This window comes from Lycorma delicatula, chromosome 6 (genome assembly GCF_047948215.1).
Source record: "Lycorma delicatula isolate Av1 chromosome 6, ASM4794821v1, whole genome shotgun sequence".
Taxonomy (NCBI): Eukaryota; Metazoa; Arthropoda; class Insecta; order Hemiptera; family Fulgoridae; genus Lycorma; species Lycorma delicatula.
In genome coordinates this window covers 10,966,646-10,983,182 of record NC_134460.1, presented here as the reverse complement: position 1 = coordinate 10,983,182, position 16,537 = coordinate 10,966,646, and the positions used below count along the sequence as shown (strand labels likewise).

Below are 16,537 nucleotides of genomic sequence, written 5' to 3'. Positions count from 1 at the left end.
TAACGTAAATGCAAATGTTTTTTGAAAACGTTTTCTTAAAATTTATTCCCAAATTAAAATATTATATATGTATATATAATTGTAATATCTAATTGTTTTAATTTTATTATTAATAACCGGAACAGTCATACAATACTTTGACAACTTTTTTATTATTTCGAAGTTGGCTAAAAAAAATAACTCATAAAATTATCAGGTGTAAAATCAATAAAATAATTCGGATATAATAAAAATTTAAGTGATCAAAAAATAAATTGTATGAATGAAAAAATATACTTTTGATCCTCTGTTATAAAATTACGGTTATTTAGATGAAATTTGAAAATAGAAAAAGATGATCTTTAGATGACGTAAAAATAATGCGAAATCAAATTGTTCAAGGTTGAAAATATAACGATTATAAAATAGAATCGTGAATTTCTTACAGCAATAACAAACCGTAACGAGTACAACAAAATATTGCCATTAACAATTTCCCCACAATATCTTTGCAATAACTAAAACGTGATAATTTACCAATTTATTTACAAAAAAAATGAAAAAAAAAATCACGAAAAATATATGATATATATGCCTAATTATTCATAAACAGATAAAAATTAAAAAAAAAAAAAAAAAATGAATTAATGATATTTTGTATTGATTTGTTACAAAATATTGAAAAACGTGCCGAAGATTAACGATTAAGAAACAAAGTATTTCATTTTACTTTAATTTTTGTACAGAAGTGGGCCAAATATAAATATATAAGTTATCATTGAGTAATAAAGGTAGTTAAATTAAATATGTATAATATACGGTGTAACCAATAGATGACGTACACTAAAAGGTCAAGAAATTTCAAAAGAACGACGTCTGATTGAGATACAAAAGAAAACTAAGAATAATATTAAAATTAAATGAACCATATGTACTTTATATATATGCAATTAGCCCAGTGTAAGGTTGAAAAATAAGATTCCATAGTAATCAGTTATTATCTACATATATATATATATATATATATATATATATATATATATAAAATTGAAAACTAATAAGCAATTACTTAATCTTTAATTACCGTTATTGAAAGTATATAACTTATATTCGAATATACAAGAACATTTATGGTACTACGTTTTTACCCGTCTTATATATAGATAGTTTTAGTGGTAACACTTATCTTTTGTAATATCTAACCCAAAAGAATTTACTTTCATAACTGTGTGAAGAAAAGACAAACAAACTGAATTAGCATTTAAAAAACTCATTATACGCTATTGTTTTTTCTTTTTCTCTAAACAGAATGTAATTAACTTAATTCAAAATAAATTTTATTTACATTTTTTTCCTCAACAGAACATACAGTAGTTTCTACATATTTGTTTTGTTCTACATTCCTTTTTTATTTCTTATATTTATCTATTATTTATACATATATTTATTTATATATATATATCTTATATTTTTTTTTATTTCTTATATATATATATACAGAAATAATAATATAACTGAGATAATAGTTTAAAATCGATATTGATTTTTGAAACCCATATTTTTACCTTGCTTTATAATTTTATAAGGAGTATTTAAGGTTAAACGGAAATATGAACTTAAACAACTGATATTTAACAAATTTCATTCTTTATATATATATATATATATAATTAATATATAGAAAGAATATATATATATGTCGGAGAATAAAGTACAATGGAGTATCTTCCGACAAAACGATGAGAATATTCTTTAGAATATCTGTATTTTTAGTAGTTTTAAGAAATGTACTATTACTTGTAATATTTTGTAAAATAAGGTTTAAATTGTTTTATTGCGGTAGGCTTAGGCCTAGGTAGGCACATGGTTGTCAACGTAGTCGGGATCCCAGGACGATAGGGGTATCATAAAATTAATAAGGAAAAGGAAATATGCAGTAGGCATATTATTTGAGAATATGGAGAAAAGGTAGTCTTGCTTTGGAACCCAGATCGAACAGACGTCCTGGTGATCGCGAATTCGTTATTTCCCTGAGCCTCGGTCTATCGCAGGTTGTTTTAATATTGTTTGGATTCTAAATTGAATTAGTCTTATATTGTAATTCGTGTACTACTGAGTTATTGATAAGTGATAATTATCATTTGTAATTGTTTCATTGTACGAGTTATCTACTCATTTTTGTTAATTGAACTTTATTATAATCTTATATATTCTCCAGTTGTAATAGTAAAAATGAGTGAAACGCAAAACGTTGAATCCCTGACAAATCTCCTCGCCTCTCCGACAATATATATATATATATGTATATATAAGAAATAAAAAAAATATAAGATATATATTTATATATATATATATATATATATATATATATATATATATATATTCTTTCTTGTTTATGTAAGCAGGTTGTTTCTTGAACAATAAAACACGTTCTGAATACAAAATTTCTCGCTTTATACAACGTTCCAGATTTTCTTATGCTTATCATCTCTTAGGCACCCTCAAAGAATGAAAACGAGTTTTCAAAATGCAAAAATGGGTTCTAGCAAAGTAAAATTTCCATAAAATCCAATCCCATTTGAGGTACAGCATTTTTTCTTCGTACAACGTCTTATCGCCCTCGATTAGATTTTTTTTAGCTTTACACTAATCGATTCTTTTATCTGGAAGCTGTTCGACCAAACTTCACGGTTGAAAAATATGGTGCTTGAGAAACTGTTTATTCGTTAAGTGAAAAATATAAACCTTTCCTATATAACGGAACAATTTTACTAATATATAAAATCGATATTGCGATAATAATAGCGTAATGACGTTTGGCAGCTACCGGTTATCTCTTTATACTAAAGGACTAAATGATTCATTCTTATATATTTTTAACACATCTATAATCTATAAATGTTGTAGCTATATGCCGTAATTCGGCACTTGATAAAATGTCTAAACACATTAACACTGATGTATCTAACACCACCCTCACCACTTACACATCACGAAGTGTCTAATTCAATTGGACAGATGATATAATATACAATTTTACAGTAAAGACACTTTATGAAATACCGAATTACGCTACATCCTGACTGAAAAAAAATACAACGTAAAAACTGTTGTTTATTATGTAATTTCTGAAAAATAATTTGTCTGGTTTATTAGTAATTAAATTTAATAAGTAGATGTTAATTAGGAGATAATATAAAACAAGTAATACAGATAATACAGAACTCTTAGTTATAATACACTTTACTAGTACTACTTAGCCTAGTATAATAATTTATTAAAATACTAATAACAGAGTACCAGCCTTAGGATTGACAAATCCACCAACCCTGCGGTGAAATTTTTTATTCTTTCAGTCTTAAGGTTTCGGTTCGAATCCAGGTAAATCTTTTTACAAATCCTTAAAATTTCTGTACGTGTTTCCACTAACAGGCTATAGTTAAGAAACGCTTTCAGACGTAAAGCTCCCGCCAAATCAGTTCTTTTCAACCAAAAACAGGAGTAAAAAGAAAAAATTACTTATTTTTTTTAAATGCAGGTTTTCCATTCTTCCGATATGTAATTGACCGATTTAAACGATTCTTTATTTTTTAGAGCAAAAACCTCTGTACTAGTAATTTAAAAAAACTTTTTAAATTAAAAAAAACTTTTTGTACTTTTTGAAGTACAAAAAGTCACAAGTACTCAGTAATTTATAACCTGATGACATTCAGATTTTCAAAATATTTCCATGCGGAACTTCAATGAAATTGTTTGGAAAAGTTAAGATTAAAACAGCTAGAGATGAAATGCATAACTATCCCGACTGTACCGGCCAATGTATACAATCCATTTCTGAGCCAAAATATTTATTCAATTCAATTATCTGAAGCTCTATTGTATCTTTATGATAAAATAATTCCTTTTTGTTGAAAAATTAACAAAACTTTTCACATTTTTATGTAAAAATAATTATTTCTTATTTTATGATACATTGTTAAATAAGTAAATAGAAAAAAACTAATTTATTCGATACTCTTGTGGAGGAATTAATGAAAGTTGAACAATGGGACTAAAGTTTTGTGTTTCTTAAAAAATAAATAATTTTTTGCGTTTTGGGGGCTCCTACACACAAGTGAAAGCATTTCGGATAAAATTAATTTTGAAGAAAATAATCCATGAGTAATGACAAATTTACAAAGAGAACTTTTAAAATTGTTTAAATATACAAAGATACAGCCATAACTCTAAATAAATAAAGTTATAATGTTCTAGGAAGGGGGTGAACATTTTTGGAAAATTTTTTTTCAAGGAATACTAAAGAGTAACGGAAATCGAAAAATTAAGATTTCTACATTTTAAATGAATTAGATAATTTGCGAGATGGATTTAAGTTAAAAGATACTTTTTGATTGCCAAGATCATTGAAGCGGGATGGGCAAAAACTTCTTATTTTGATTTGAAGGCCTATTGATGTATTCCCATTTACTCCTTTTCTGAAGGAAGATATAGATAAAAAAAATAGTTTTTTGGGGGGGCACGAGGGATAATTAAATAAAGATTTTTTGTAATTTAAGATCTCTATAAAAATAACTTCAACTTTTCGAAGAAAATCTTTTTGCTCTTGGATAAATTTGAAATTTTATTTCGACCAATAAATTCTTTAGCCCCAAGATTAGTACCTGCCTACCAAATTTTAGGAAAATCAATCAACGGGATCCAGAGTTATAAGACCAAATACACGCTAACATTTTTTTCCCTTGCCGGTGAGGATGGCCCGGCATTCTGCATTGCGCATCCTTAGTGGTTTCCACGCCTCTTAACCTCCCAGGACTCCGCAGGATCCGGCTATGCCGTACCCTACGGAGGTCGCTCACCCGGTAGGCCGGGCCTCTTATGTTGCCATTGCCTCTAACTGTACCCCTTCCCCAAGGTAGGGATCCAGCCGGTTCTCGGTCTTTTATTTTTCCACGAACTCAGGATGTCCCCGGTCAGTCATCAAGGACGGTTCACCTACGCGAACCGCCCTCTCATGAGCACGGCTCTCCCTGTGAATCCCTACCTCCAGACTAGATCCCGTCCCGTTCAGTCTCTTTACAGTGTATTTCTACTTTAATTTTTATAACGTCTTTCACAACATATGTATGTTCCACACTTGCGTCTGTTGGAACATAATTTTTTATACTGTCATTGGATTTTTAGAAATTATTTTTCTCGAAATGAAGTTTTACGAGGATGGGAACAGTATTTTTTTAAATTATAAGTTAGAAGTAATGGATTAAAATAAGTGCTAATTTAACAATAAATCATTATAGAAATTTATTTATTTATTTATTTTTTTTTATAAGAAAAGAAGCCTTTTTTTTTCCTTTTATATTCCCACCTACTCCTCTGGAACGGATCTACAATCAAGTTTGACTCGCGCCAGAGGAGTGTCCTTTACTCTAGCTCGCCTCCCCGCCCGCCGGCCCCATGTCCGGCACGGCAGGTCAGTTCACCGGTTAGCTCTTTTATTTCGTAGGTGGAAATTCCACCTACGACAAGCCGTCATCAGCGAGCGGTTTCTTCTTGACGAGCTTCCTCATCTTTCTTCTTTATAACTGCGGTTATAAACGACGAGATCACATTAAAGTTATCCTCGTTAAGTAGCATTTTATCCACCACATTCTCCGTAGATAATGGCCCTATACGTCTTACACAGGATTGCCTGCTTTCAGTCCAACGGTTACATTCAAATACTACATGTTCAGGGGTATCATATGCCCCACAGTAAGGACAGTTGTTGTTATCTGCCCTTAGTCTTGCACATAAATAGGACCTGAACGACCCGTGCCCTGTAAAAAATTGCGTTATCCAGTAATTTATGTCCCCGAACTTCCTTTCTATCCACGGTCGGATCAAAGGTATCAAACGATGTGTCCATCGTCCCGTGTTGGCTACATCCCAACGATGTTGCCAATTACGCAGCATCTCTTCATATGCTTCTTTAGAAGGTTGTCCACATGCTATACTCACTCGCATCTCCGCCAGTGGTTTAAGCGGAGGAACTCCTGCAATTACGAGTCCTGCCTCGGTGGAAACTGAAGAATATGCGCATATTACTCTTAAGCCCATGCCCCGTTGAATTCCTTCAAGGGCTCTTCTGTTCTTGTCGGCACGCAGTGCTCTTTCCCAGACTTGTACACCGTAAAGTAAGATGGAATTAACTACGTGAGCGTAAATCTTACGCTTCGCAGTTCTGGATCCTGTCATATTACCGAGTAATCTGCTAAGATTTTTGACCGTGCATTCAGCTCGTTTACGTATTTCATTCACGTGTGCCGTAAAACTCCTCCTCTTGTCAAGCCAGATCCCTAAATATTTGGCTGAAGTCTGTTGCTGGACAAGATTACCCCCTACTCGAATTAGGATGTCAGATATTCTCCTACGACCTGTCATGACTACGTATTTTGTTTTACCGTGCGAAAGTTTTAAGCCTTTAATGGACATCCAAACTTCTGCCATTCGTATCGCTACGTTTGCCTTCTCCGATACCTCTACTTCAGTTTTTTCAGTAACAACCAAGGCCAGGTCGTCAGCAAAAGCCACTGGGAAAACACCCAGAGGATAAGTCAGCCCGAGAATTCCGTCATAGACCAGATTCCAAAGGAGTGGCCCCAAGACAGAGCCTTGAGGCACTCCACACGTCACTTTGAAGCGGAAGTAGGATCTACCCTGGTGACAAACAACAAACCTATCCTGCAGGTAATTCTGGATAATTCTTCTTAGATATCCAGGAATATCCTTATCTCTCAACGCTTGTAGGATCGCATCCCATTTCAGCGAATTAAAAGCATTGCTCACATCAAGCAATATCACAATCGGTATCTTCCTGGTGCGCCAAGTACCCGATGCCGCTTCGTCCACCAGACGCATAACTGTCTTAACAGCACCCACCGTAGAACGCCCCTTACGGAAACCAAATTGTGCGTTAGAAAGGCCACCATGTTCTTCAATCGCATTTTTCAGCCGCAATTCCAACAATCTCTCTAGGAGCTTGCAGATGTTATTAATTATGCATATAGGTCTATATGCTACTTGTAAGTCATCGGTCCCCGGTTTCTTGATAAGGGCCAACCTGGACTCTTTCCATTGCATTGGAATACAACCATCTCTCAGGATCTTATTCATGATATTAAGAAGCTCTGCAGGCATCCTCTCTGCTAATATTCTGATTATCTCGGCTGGAATGCCATCTGGCCCGAGTCCCTTATGTAGCTTCAGTCTTTTCACCGCCATTAATAGCTCACTAGCGTCAAGAAAAGAAGCCTTATAAGAGCATAAAATAACTTCCAACTTTAACGCCTTGGGAAGAATTTTGGAATTTTTTTAAAGTTCAGAAAATGGAGAGTATACTTGACAATAGTGTTTATTAATAGTATATTTTTATGAGTACCATAAAACAAAGTTTTCAAATCAATTTACACACAGAGCTATTCTTATATAGGAAACGAATTCAATTTCAAATTTAAAACCCAATAATTTAAAATCGGTCGTATATCACAGATTAAAATAAATTTCTTTGAATAAGTTAGTAAATAACAATTTTGACGTTACAGTATCAGTGTTTATAATGTTATATAAATTAAATTATTGGCAAATCATTACTACAATTATTTTCAAACAATAGCACATAAATACAATACATTAATTTTTAAACATAAATAGTTATGCCATGTTCAGTTCAAGTACATATATCGCACACTGTAGTTCATAATATTCGCATATCACAATCGCAAACGAAAGCGTGTTTTATAGTATTACAAATACCACCATGACAGGACAATTTTTCTTTTATTTTTAACTTTATTAAATAATTCTATTTTGTCGTACGATAATTTTGCCTGGATTATAATTATGCTAATATCATAATAAGAAATACATTTAACACGAATATTGTTACTTCCTAGATGTTTATGTTGCGGTTTGTTATAATGCTGTATCTATGTAAATCTCCTGTTACGAACAAAGTGAAAAATTTATTGAATTAAAAATTATTTGGGCGTACACTTTGAGTTGAATCGTAATAGATAACACAGCCTTCAGTACAACACTGAAAAGTATTATAAAATTGTCTTCATAAGAATCAACTAGAATTATACATTGTTTTTGGTAACCTAATCCTTTAAACATACAATTTATGGCCTAAGCGTATTTTTATAAATAAAGTTTACTTAGAAATACAAATAATAGAAATCGTTTTAACTATTGTACGTTAATAAAATAAGGATGAAAAAGAAGTGTACAAGTTATTTTTAAGCAAATTATTTACTTCTTCTTCTTCTTCTTTCAATTACACCTTTTTAGATCTTGTTGCACTTACTTTCTTTTTTTCATCCTTTGTTCGTTGTTTTCAGTACTTTATTATTTTTTCCCGGAGTGTTTTTTCTTTTGTAAATTTTCTGGAGCTGTTCTTTGGTTTTCGTTTAGTTTGAAATCCTCAATTGTTTTCCGAACTATTACAATTTATTACAATTTTATTTTTATTACAATTATTATTACAATTTTCCAATTTTTATTTAGTTTTTCTAGGTCGTCTTGGTTTACTTTCCGGTGCCACCCTATTTTTGTTTTTCTCTCTCTGTTAAAGTTAAATAATTGTTTTGTAAATTTACTGCCACTCATTCTATAAATATGGTCAAAAAACCTTAATTCTTCTTTTCCGTATTTTTGTTTCTAAATCTTTTATTTTTTGGTACGTTTCTTTGTTAGATTTTAGCCTATAACCTTTCTCTGTTGTTTTGGGTCCAAAAATCTTCCTTATTATTCTTCACTTAAAAGAATTCTTACATTATTAAAATTTTCCTTAACACTCACTTGCATTTAAGACTTCTGGGCAAATTACTGTTTTGTAGCGTCGTAGTTTAGCTTTGTAGCTTAAGAATTTCTTATTGTAAACTTTTCTTAATTCTTGTTGTATTTCTTATTGTGAATTTCTTATTTCTTATTGTCCGCTATAAACTTGTTCCATTTGATGAATCCTTTTATACCTTCTTGTTCGAGTACACTTGTTATTATTATCTCCCAGACATATTTAAATTTGATTGATTTATTTTTTGCCCCTTTTCAAAGATTACTTTTTCTGCACAGTTCTTATAATTTTTTCATAGGACATTTCTAAACCTATTTTTGCTGTTTTCTGCCAGTAGATTTACTTGTAATTTTGCTTCTTTGATATGTGTAACTAAGGTAACTCCGTCAACTGCAAAGGCTACATGATTAATAGCTAATTTCTTTTGTTCGCGCTCCTAAACAGATCCTGATTTCATAAAATCCTAATTTCAAAAATACATTTTTAAGAAATAACAGCAAACTTTATTAAATATATCAGTTACATTTCTACTTTTTAACTTTGTATCAATTTTATGTTAACTACATTTTCTGTTGTTTATAAATTTAAACATTTTCAAACGCCAAGTGTTAATAATAAAATCAACTTTCTCGAAGTTATAATTGTTTTTTATAAACTATTTTACATCGATATTCTAAAAATTAATTATCTATACATCTAATAATAAATTTTACACATTTATTAATTCATTTGACAAAATTTTTGTATTACAAAAGTAAAGAAACGTATTTTTAGATTAACAAATTTTTCTGTTTTACATTGGACAAAAACTACTAAAGATAGGAGGTTCTGGAGCCTATTTTATTCAATTTATGAGATCAAAAGTCATAAGAAACAGAAAAATTTCAAAATTTGGGTCCCTAGAATTTCGGTATAGTTTTTTCACAGTTTGCTCAGGAATCAGGACGAAATATTTCGCTAGCCGTAACTTGCTACCGGAGCGTTTCCGAAACCATGTTTATATGAAGTTCGTTATGTTTGCTAGTAGAATGAGCGCAGAAAACGCCGGAAACACTACGTGAATCACTATGTATGTGTACAGATATATATATATATATATATATATATATATATGTGTGTGTGTGTGTGTGTGTGTGTAAAATATTCAGTATTTTAAATACCAATTTTTACTTTCTTGTACGAAGTATTGTAATCGCGAACAATTTCGGTTTTCAGATTTCAACGGAAATATCCATAATCTTGTAAATCATAATTTAAAAATATTTATCTAAACAAATAATCAGTAAAGAAAAAATCCCTGAATCCATTTTGACTAGTTTCATCGTGACACGTCTGTACGTACGTATCTCGCATAACTAAAAAAAAAATAGCCGTAGGATATTGAAATTTTGGATTAAGGACTGCTGTTACATCTAGTTGTACACCTACTCTTTTGATTGCTCGACTGGGCCGAAAATAGCCAAAAAAGCCCAAAATCCAAAACATTTAGATTTTGGACTTTTTCTTAACTGCAGTAATAAACCGTCGTTGAGAGCTTTTTGACGATGTGTCATATGTGGTACCTATTTTCAATGATTCTAGAGTTAGCCAAATAAAATTTACTTAATGAAAAATTTAGATCATTTATAAGGAGAAGGGACATCGATTCGAATTAGATTTCATCTTTTTTTTTTTTTTTAATTTAAATATATTGATTTATTAATAATTATTAACCTCTGATTTTAAAAAAGATTAACAATAAATAATAATTTAACAATTTTTACAATCAGAGGTTACTAATTATTAAATCAATATATTTAAATTTTTAAAAAAATGGTTACAAAATATATACGTATAGGAAGTCAAATTCGAACCGATCTGTGCACGGTTACAGATCTGACACGTTCTCACTCACACCACATATCTACTTGAGCGACGTGAACCAAAATTAATATATAAAGCTAAATATAAAATGTTAAGATTTTTTAGGACCATTTTTCTTGAGTGTAACTGAATATTGCGTGTTAGTATTTTGCGATGAAGACACGTAAACTACTGCGTTCTTAATGCATTTTGTATTTCCCGCCTACATACATGTGTTTGCCTTGCTCTACAGAGAGAAGGGCGTACTATTTGAGTCAGCTGGTTAAATTTATTTAACAATTTGCAATTGTCTATGGTAACAGTAGCAGTAAAAGTAATATGAATTTGTTTACACGTTTATTCAGTTAGAAGACAGTCTATATTCAATAGTATTGTAATCAGTTCATTCACGTGGTTTTATGAGAATAAAATCAGCTTTTTTTTTCATAATTTTGTGTTAATTCAATCTAAGATTTGGAACCTAACTATACATAAATAGTGTACTATTCATTCATACACGCTATATGGTTGAAATCGGGATCCCGAAGTCCGTGCCTTCCCCTTGTTAGCTGTAGTAATATGGATATTAGCTGCCTTATACCGATTTAATTTTTTATAAGAAAGGTCGCTATAGTTTTTTTTTTTTCAGAATTATAAATAATCTGCTCTCGTCGAAAAGGATTTCTTTTTTAAAATATTAAGCATGATCTTAGTATATTAGAATAATTTTATTCCCAAAGCCTATCTTGTTTTACCACATTCTAAAAAACGATTAGCCGTAGAATATTGAAATATTGTATTTAGGACTGCTGTAACATCTAGTTGTGCACCTCCCTTTTTGATTGCAATCGACTGGGCAATCGACATTTAGAATAATTGAATGTTATGTTGATAATAACCATGTATATCTGACTATTTAATATTAATTGAAAATTATAATTTAGAATCGTATTATTTTTGGATTTTCTCAGCAAAATCTTCTAAAAATTGTATATTTATTTAAAATAAACAAGAACAAAACAAAAGTAATGAAATGTAGTAGAGATAACAAAGATGGACCGCTGAATGTGAAAATAGGAGGAGAAAAGATTATGGAGGTAGAAGAATTTTGTTATTTGGGAAGTAGAATTACTAAAGATGGACGAACCAGGAGCGATATAAAATGCTGGATAGCACAAGGTAAACGAGCCTTCAGTAAGAAATATAATTTGTTTACATCAAAAATTAATTTAAATGTCAGGAAAAGATTTTTGAAAGTGTATGTTTGGAGTGTCGCTTTATATGGAAGTGAAACTTGGACAATCCGAGTATCTGAGAAGAAAAGATTAGAAGCTTTTGAAATGCGGTGCTATAGGAGAATGGTAAAAATCAGACGGGTGGATAAAGTGACAAACGAAGAGGTATTGCGGCAAATAGATGAAGAAAGAAGCATTTGGAAAAATATAGTTAAAAGAAGAGACAGACTTATAGGCCACATACTAAGGCATCCTGGAATAGTCGCTTTAATATTGGAAGGACAGGTAGAAGGAAAAAATTGTGTAGGCAGGCCACGTTTAGAATATGTAAAACAAATTGTTAGGGATGTAGGATGTAGAGGGTATATTGAAATGAAACGACTAGCACTAGATAGGGAATATTGGAGAGCTGCATCAAACCAGTCAAATGACTGAAGACAAAAAAAAAATTGTTTAATAAAAAAAATATTAAAATCTCATTTAAATTCATAGGCATATAACAATCATAAATCACTATTTACATTTGAATTCAAACAATTTTTTTTAAATATTTGCATTTACTAGAAAAATTATTTTGATTTATAATAAGAATGATTTGTAAATTATTAATTTCAAAATACTTACTCTATCGTTCAAATTTATATTTCTATTTAATAAAAATGTAAGTATATTTCAAATGATATCTTTTGTTTTTTGTTATGGGGAAGTAATTCCGGTCGTAGAAAAAGTGTAGTACATAACTCGACTTGTAACACATATTATGCAGTCGTGAAAATACTTTTTTCATTTGTGCGTAACTCTTGATACGTAATATATTATTCTAGATCATTATTATTATTAGCATCTTCGTGAGCTGCTGATTAACAAAAGTTTCAGATTTCTGGTGTGTCGTATAAATAAAAGTTAATAATAATTAAACTATTCCGTTTAGTGAACTCTTGTATACCGGTTAAATAAGGATTAAAAAGTATAAGTTTAAATGAAGTGGAGCAAAAAAAGTGTATATGTAATTTTAAAAGGCGTACAAGGAAGTCATGCGGTGTACACATCAGATTTATTTTTAAGACGATGCAAAAAATTGCTGATAGCTTATTAATAGGTAATTTGGTGTGGTTTAAAAAAATCAACCGCAATTTAAAAAAAGTTTTGCCAAGTTCCGTGCAATATGACAGTCTTTTCGTCTCCGACGCGCTAACTATTTCAGAGTTAGAAATGCAACTGACTTTCAGTGTACAATGCACTACATACGTTTGATTAACAAGTAAACCTACACACAAGCATCAAGCTTCAACTCATTCTCCAATGTGACTGACTGTAATCGTGTATACACCACTGCTTATTCAACATAACATCAAATTCAGCGTAATACAAATGACCCGACCAACTTCATCAAATCTTCACACGCACCACTTCATATAGACTAATATAGCACATTTAAATTTCAATGAAATAATTTTCGAGCCACAAATTTTATATACAGGCTACAGGCGTATGTATATATATATATATATATATATATATATATATGCCATTTTATGGAATGACATTTTTAAGTGAATTGTATTTGTGTACTCCTCATTCCTTAAAACATAAAGAAATTCAATTTCATCCTCCAAACCCACCGTGCAACCGAAAAAAAATACCGTACTTTTTTCGAACAAGTCGGTAAAAATATTAATTTTTAGTGAATATGAAATCGGCTATATTAAGCTTTAATTATATTTTATTTTAAAATTAGAGTATTTTTATTTTGTAAAAAGATAGGGCTCCAAAAGTTTTTAAAAAACTACCCACACGTAACGTCAAGAAGAGCAACCCCAAATTTTGTTGAAGTTTTTCAAGAAAATAATTTCAGTTTATGTATCATTCATTACATTATACCAACCCAAAAATAAAATATGAACCATAACAATAAATAATTCGTCCGTTACTAAAGTTACCTGTTGAAACTTAAGATAAACATCAAAGAAACTTTCTCTACAAACAAAAAAAACGAGATCTATACATTTGCCGTTAAGTAAGGTTTGAATACATATAAAACAAAAATATATATATATATATATTGAAAATGCTTGTTCTTTAAATACAGCTGAATCATATTGCATCTTGATGGGAGGGTTGAAAATCTCTTCCTCTAAAGGACGTTTTAAACATTTTTCTATCGCTCGCACGCACTCACTCACACACACACACACACACACACACACACACACACACACACACACACACACACACACACACACACACACACACACACACACACACACACACACACTCACTCTCTCACACACACACACACACACACACACACACACAAATGGAATTTAACAAATACTCCTATCTTCCACTTTTTCCAAGCTACCATAGAGAGTAAATTAAAAATTTTAAATGTAAACGAGCTACGTCTACGTCAGCCCTAACCAAACTGGCAGGTGTTTAATGTTTTTCATAGCTAGTTTCAAAAATTACCTATAGTACACCTCATGTAATAAACCTTATACTGAAAAAACTTGAGATAGGAATATTTCATTAATTTTTATTCTCTTTTAGTATTTCACTGTTGAGCAGTTATTGAGAGGTATTGTTGACCATTTTTGAAACTAGATATGAAAAATATTAAATGACTGCCATTTTGGTTGGAGTTGTTGAAACCCAAAGATTTTTGCGCTAAAGTTTTTTCGACACCCTTAAAACTAAAGTGTCACAAATCTATTCTTTCCATTTAAATTTCTGAGATGCCCCCCACACGTGTCTCTTGAATGCTTCGGATACAGCGGTTTCGTATAGAAAAAATAAATCGTTTTGAGGTAAGTGTAATTTATTTTCTACGTTAATTAATACGAACAGATGATTGTAGGATACCTGATTTAAGAGACAAGAATGTTTTGAAAACGGTATAATCATTCTTAAGCATAACAAAAATGTCACCTAGGCTTATTAAAGAAATTGGGGAGATGAAAAAGTTTCGCGTTGTCTTCTTTATTACGTCGAGTATACTTGCACATTAGAATTTCAAACGGTTTGAAATAATATTCAGATTTATGAAAAATATCTTTCATTCCGTTCTCCTCAAAGACGGTACGTAGAGTGTGAATTTTTACTTGTAAAGTAAAACGTTTAACTGCCTTTTAAATCACGGGTGGTTTAAACGTGACATAACCATGAGCACTGTTGTGACAAAGAGCGTCAAATTAACGTACATATTTCTTTCGACTAGTAAAAAAAGAGTTAATAAAGCGGTAGAAAATATGTCATGTTGTTCATTTCTATATTGTAAAACAAATAATTTAAATTTTAACGTAGAAGAACAAACTGTTGACGTATGTTTTTTTTTTTTTTTTAATAGAGCTCTCAGCTCATGGACCTATTATGGAAGCACTGACATTAGGAAATTCGAATACCACGCGTGAACACTGCATATGGCGAAGAGGAGGTGATTTGGATCCTTGTCCTGATCCTGATATATTCTTTTATTTATATACACCAAGGTAATTAAGAAAATATTATTGAAATTAATATGGTGGAGGTTCTTAATAAATTAAGCGATGAGACGAATAAAATTCGGATGGAAAAATTATATAATAGTTGAAATAATACATGAAATTTCGTGCACAAAAACTAAGTAATTGTGATGTTTATATTTAAATTATTCTTATTAATATTTTAAATAGAAGTAAATATTCAAGTGAAATCACATTTAAAAAAAAAGTAGTAAAAAATGTACAAAAACATTAATTATACAGACAGGGGCGTAGCAGGTTAAACACAGCGCCACGCTACTAAACTGTTAGGCCCTTTCAACTTATTCACCCGATTTTTTCTCAATTCTTTTAAGTAAATTTTAAGATCCTAAAACGTATAATAAAATAACAAATTCAAACAATTTCCTTGTAATTAAACCTATCCGTAAAAGAAATTAGAATTTTTTCAAAACGGTGTTGAAATGAAATAACATTTTTCTATTAATTTGTAAATTAATCGGCAAAATAGGTTTAAAATTACTATAACAGCTTAGTTTTCCGTAGTATATTCACTAAGAATACTTCAGTACATTCACTGCAAGTTCTACAAGGTACAATTTATAGTCCGAGGGGACGTTTTTCATTTTTAATTTAATTTTTTAATTAAAAATTATAAGTATAAAAGTATTGGTTTTATTGCATACAAATATCATTAATATAACAACGTGTATAAATGCCAATAAGTGGTAGATTTAATTTTAACATAGAAATTAAAAACTACTGATTAAACCACGCTTTAAATATAGTTATAAAAAAAGTATCTAAACTAAATCTTTTTACATCTTTATAGTATAAAACGATTAAATTAGTTTCTGTTTTTTAATTTTTACATAGTTTTAAGATAAATGCTCATAATAATAAATTACATTTCGTTATACTGCTTTATTTCAAATAGTTTACGTAATGTATTTTTTGATGAGATTAATTTAATAATGCTGCACGATTTTATTTGTACAAAATGAGTAGGGTGATTCACGATGAAAGTAACAAACTTTCAGGACACGTTCTACTAGCGAAAATAAAGAAGAAAGTTCATAAGTTCGCAAACGTTTCGTTAGCGAAAGTGTCGGCTGGCGAAGGATTTCGCCCTGATTTCGGCTCCTTCGGTAAAATTAAGCCAATCTCTAAGT

The 16,537-nt window shown here is 30.6% G+C and overlaps 1 protein-coding gene and 1 long non-coding RNA gene across 4 annotated transcripts in view; one reads left to right on the top strand and one right to left on the bottom strand.

Moving 5' to 3' along the window:
* The window catches only part of LOC142326541 (phospholipase A1 VesT1.02-like), a 166,775-nt gene that overhangs the window by 86,071 nt on the left and 64,167 nt on the right, over nt 1-16,537 (top strand). For 2 of the 3 annotated variants that reach the window (XM_075369120.1, XM_075369119.1), the window contains exon 2: nt 15,233-15,374. The exons of the other annotated variant lie outside the window; for it this stretch is intronic. In XM_075369120.1, coding sequence (XP_075225235.1) covers nt 15,233-15,374 — 142 coding nt within the window. The remainder of the gene's footprint in view (nt 1-15,232; nt 15,375-16,537) is intronic. 3 annotated transcript variants of the gene reach the window in all.
* The window catches only part of LOC142326545 (uncharacterized), a 295,602-nt gene that overhangs the window by 262,558 nt on the left and 16,507 nt on the right, over nt 1-16,537 (bottom strand). The window lies entirely within an intron of this gene.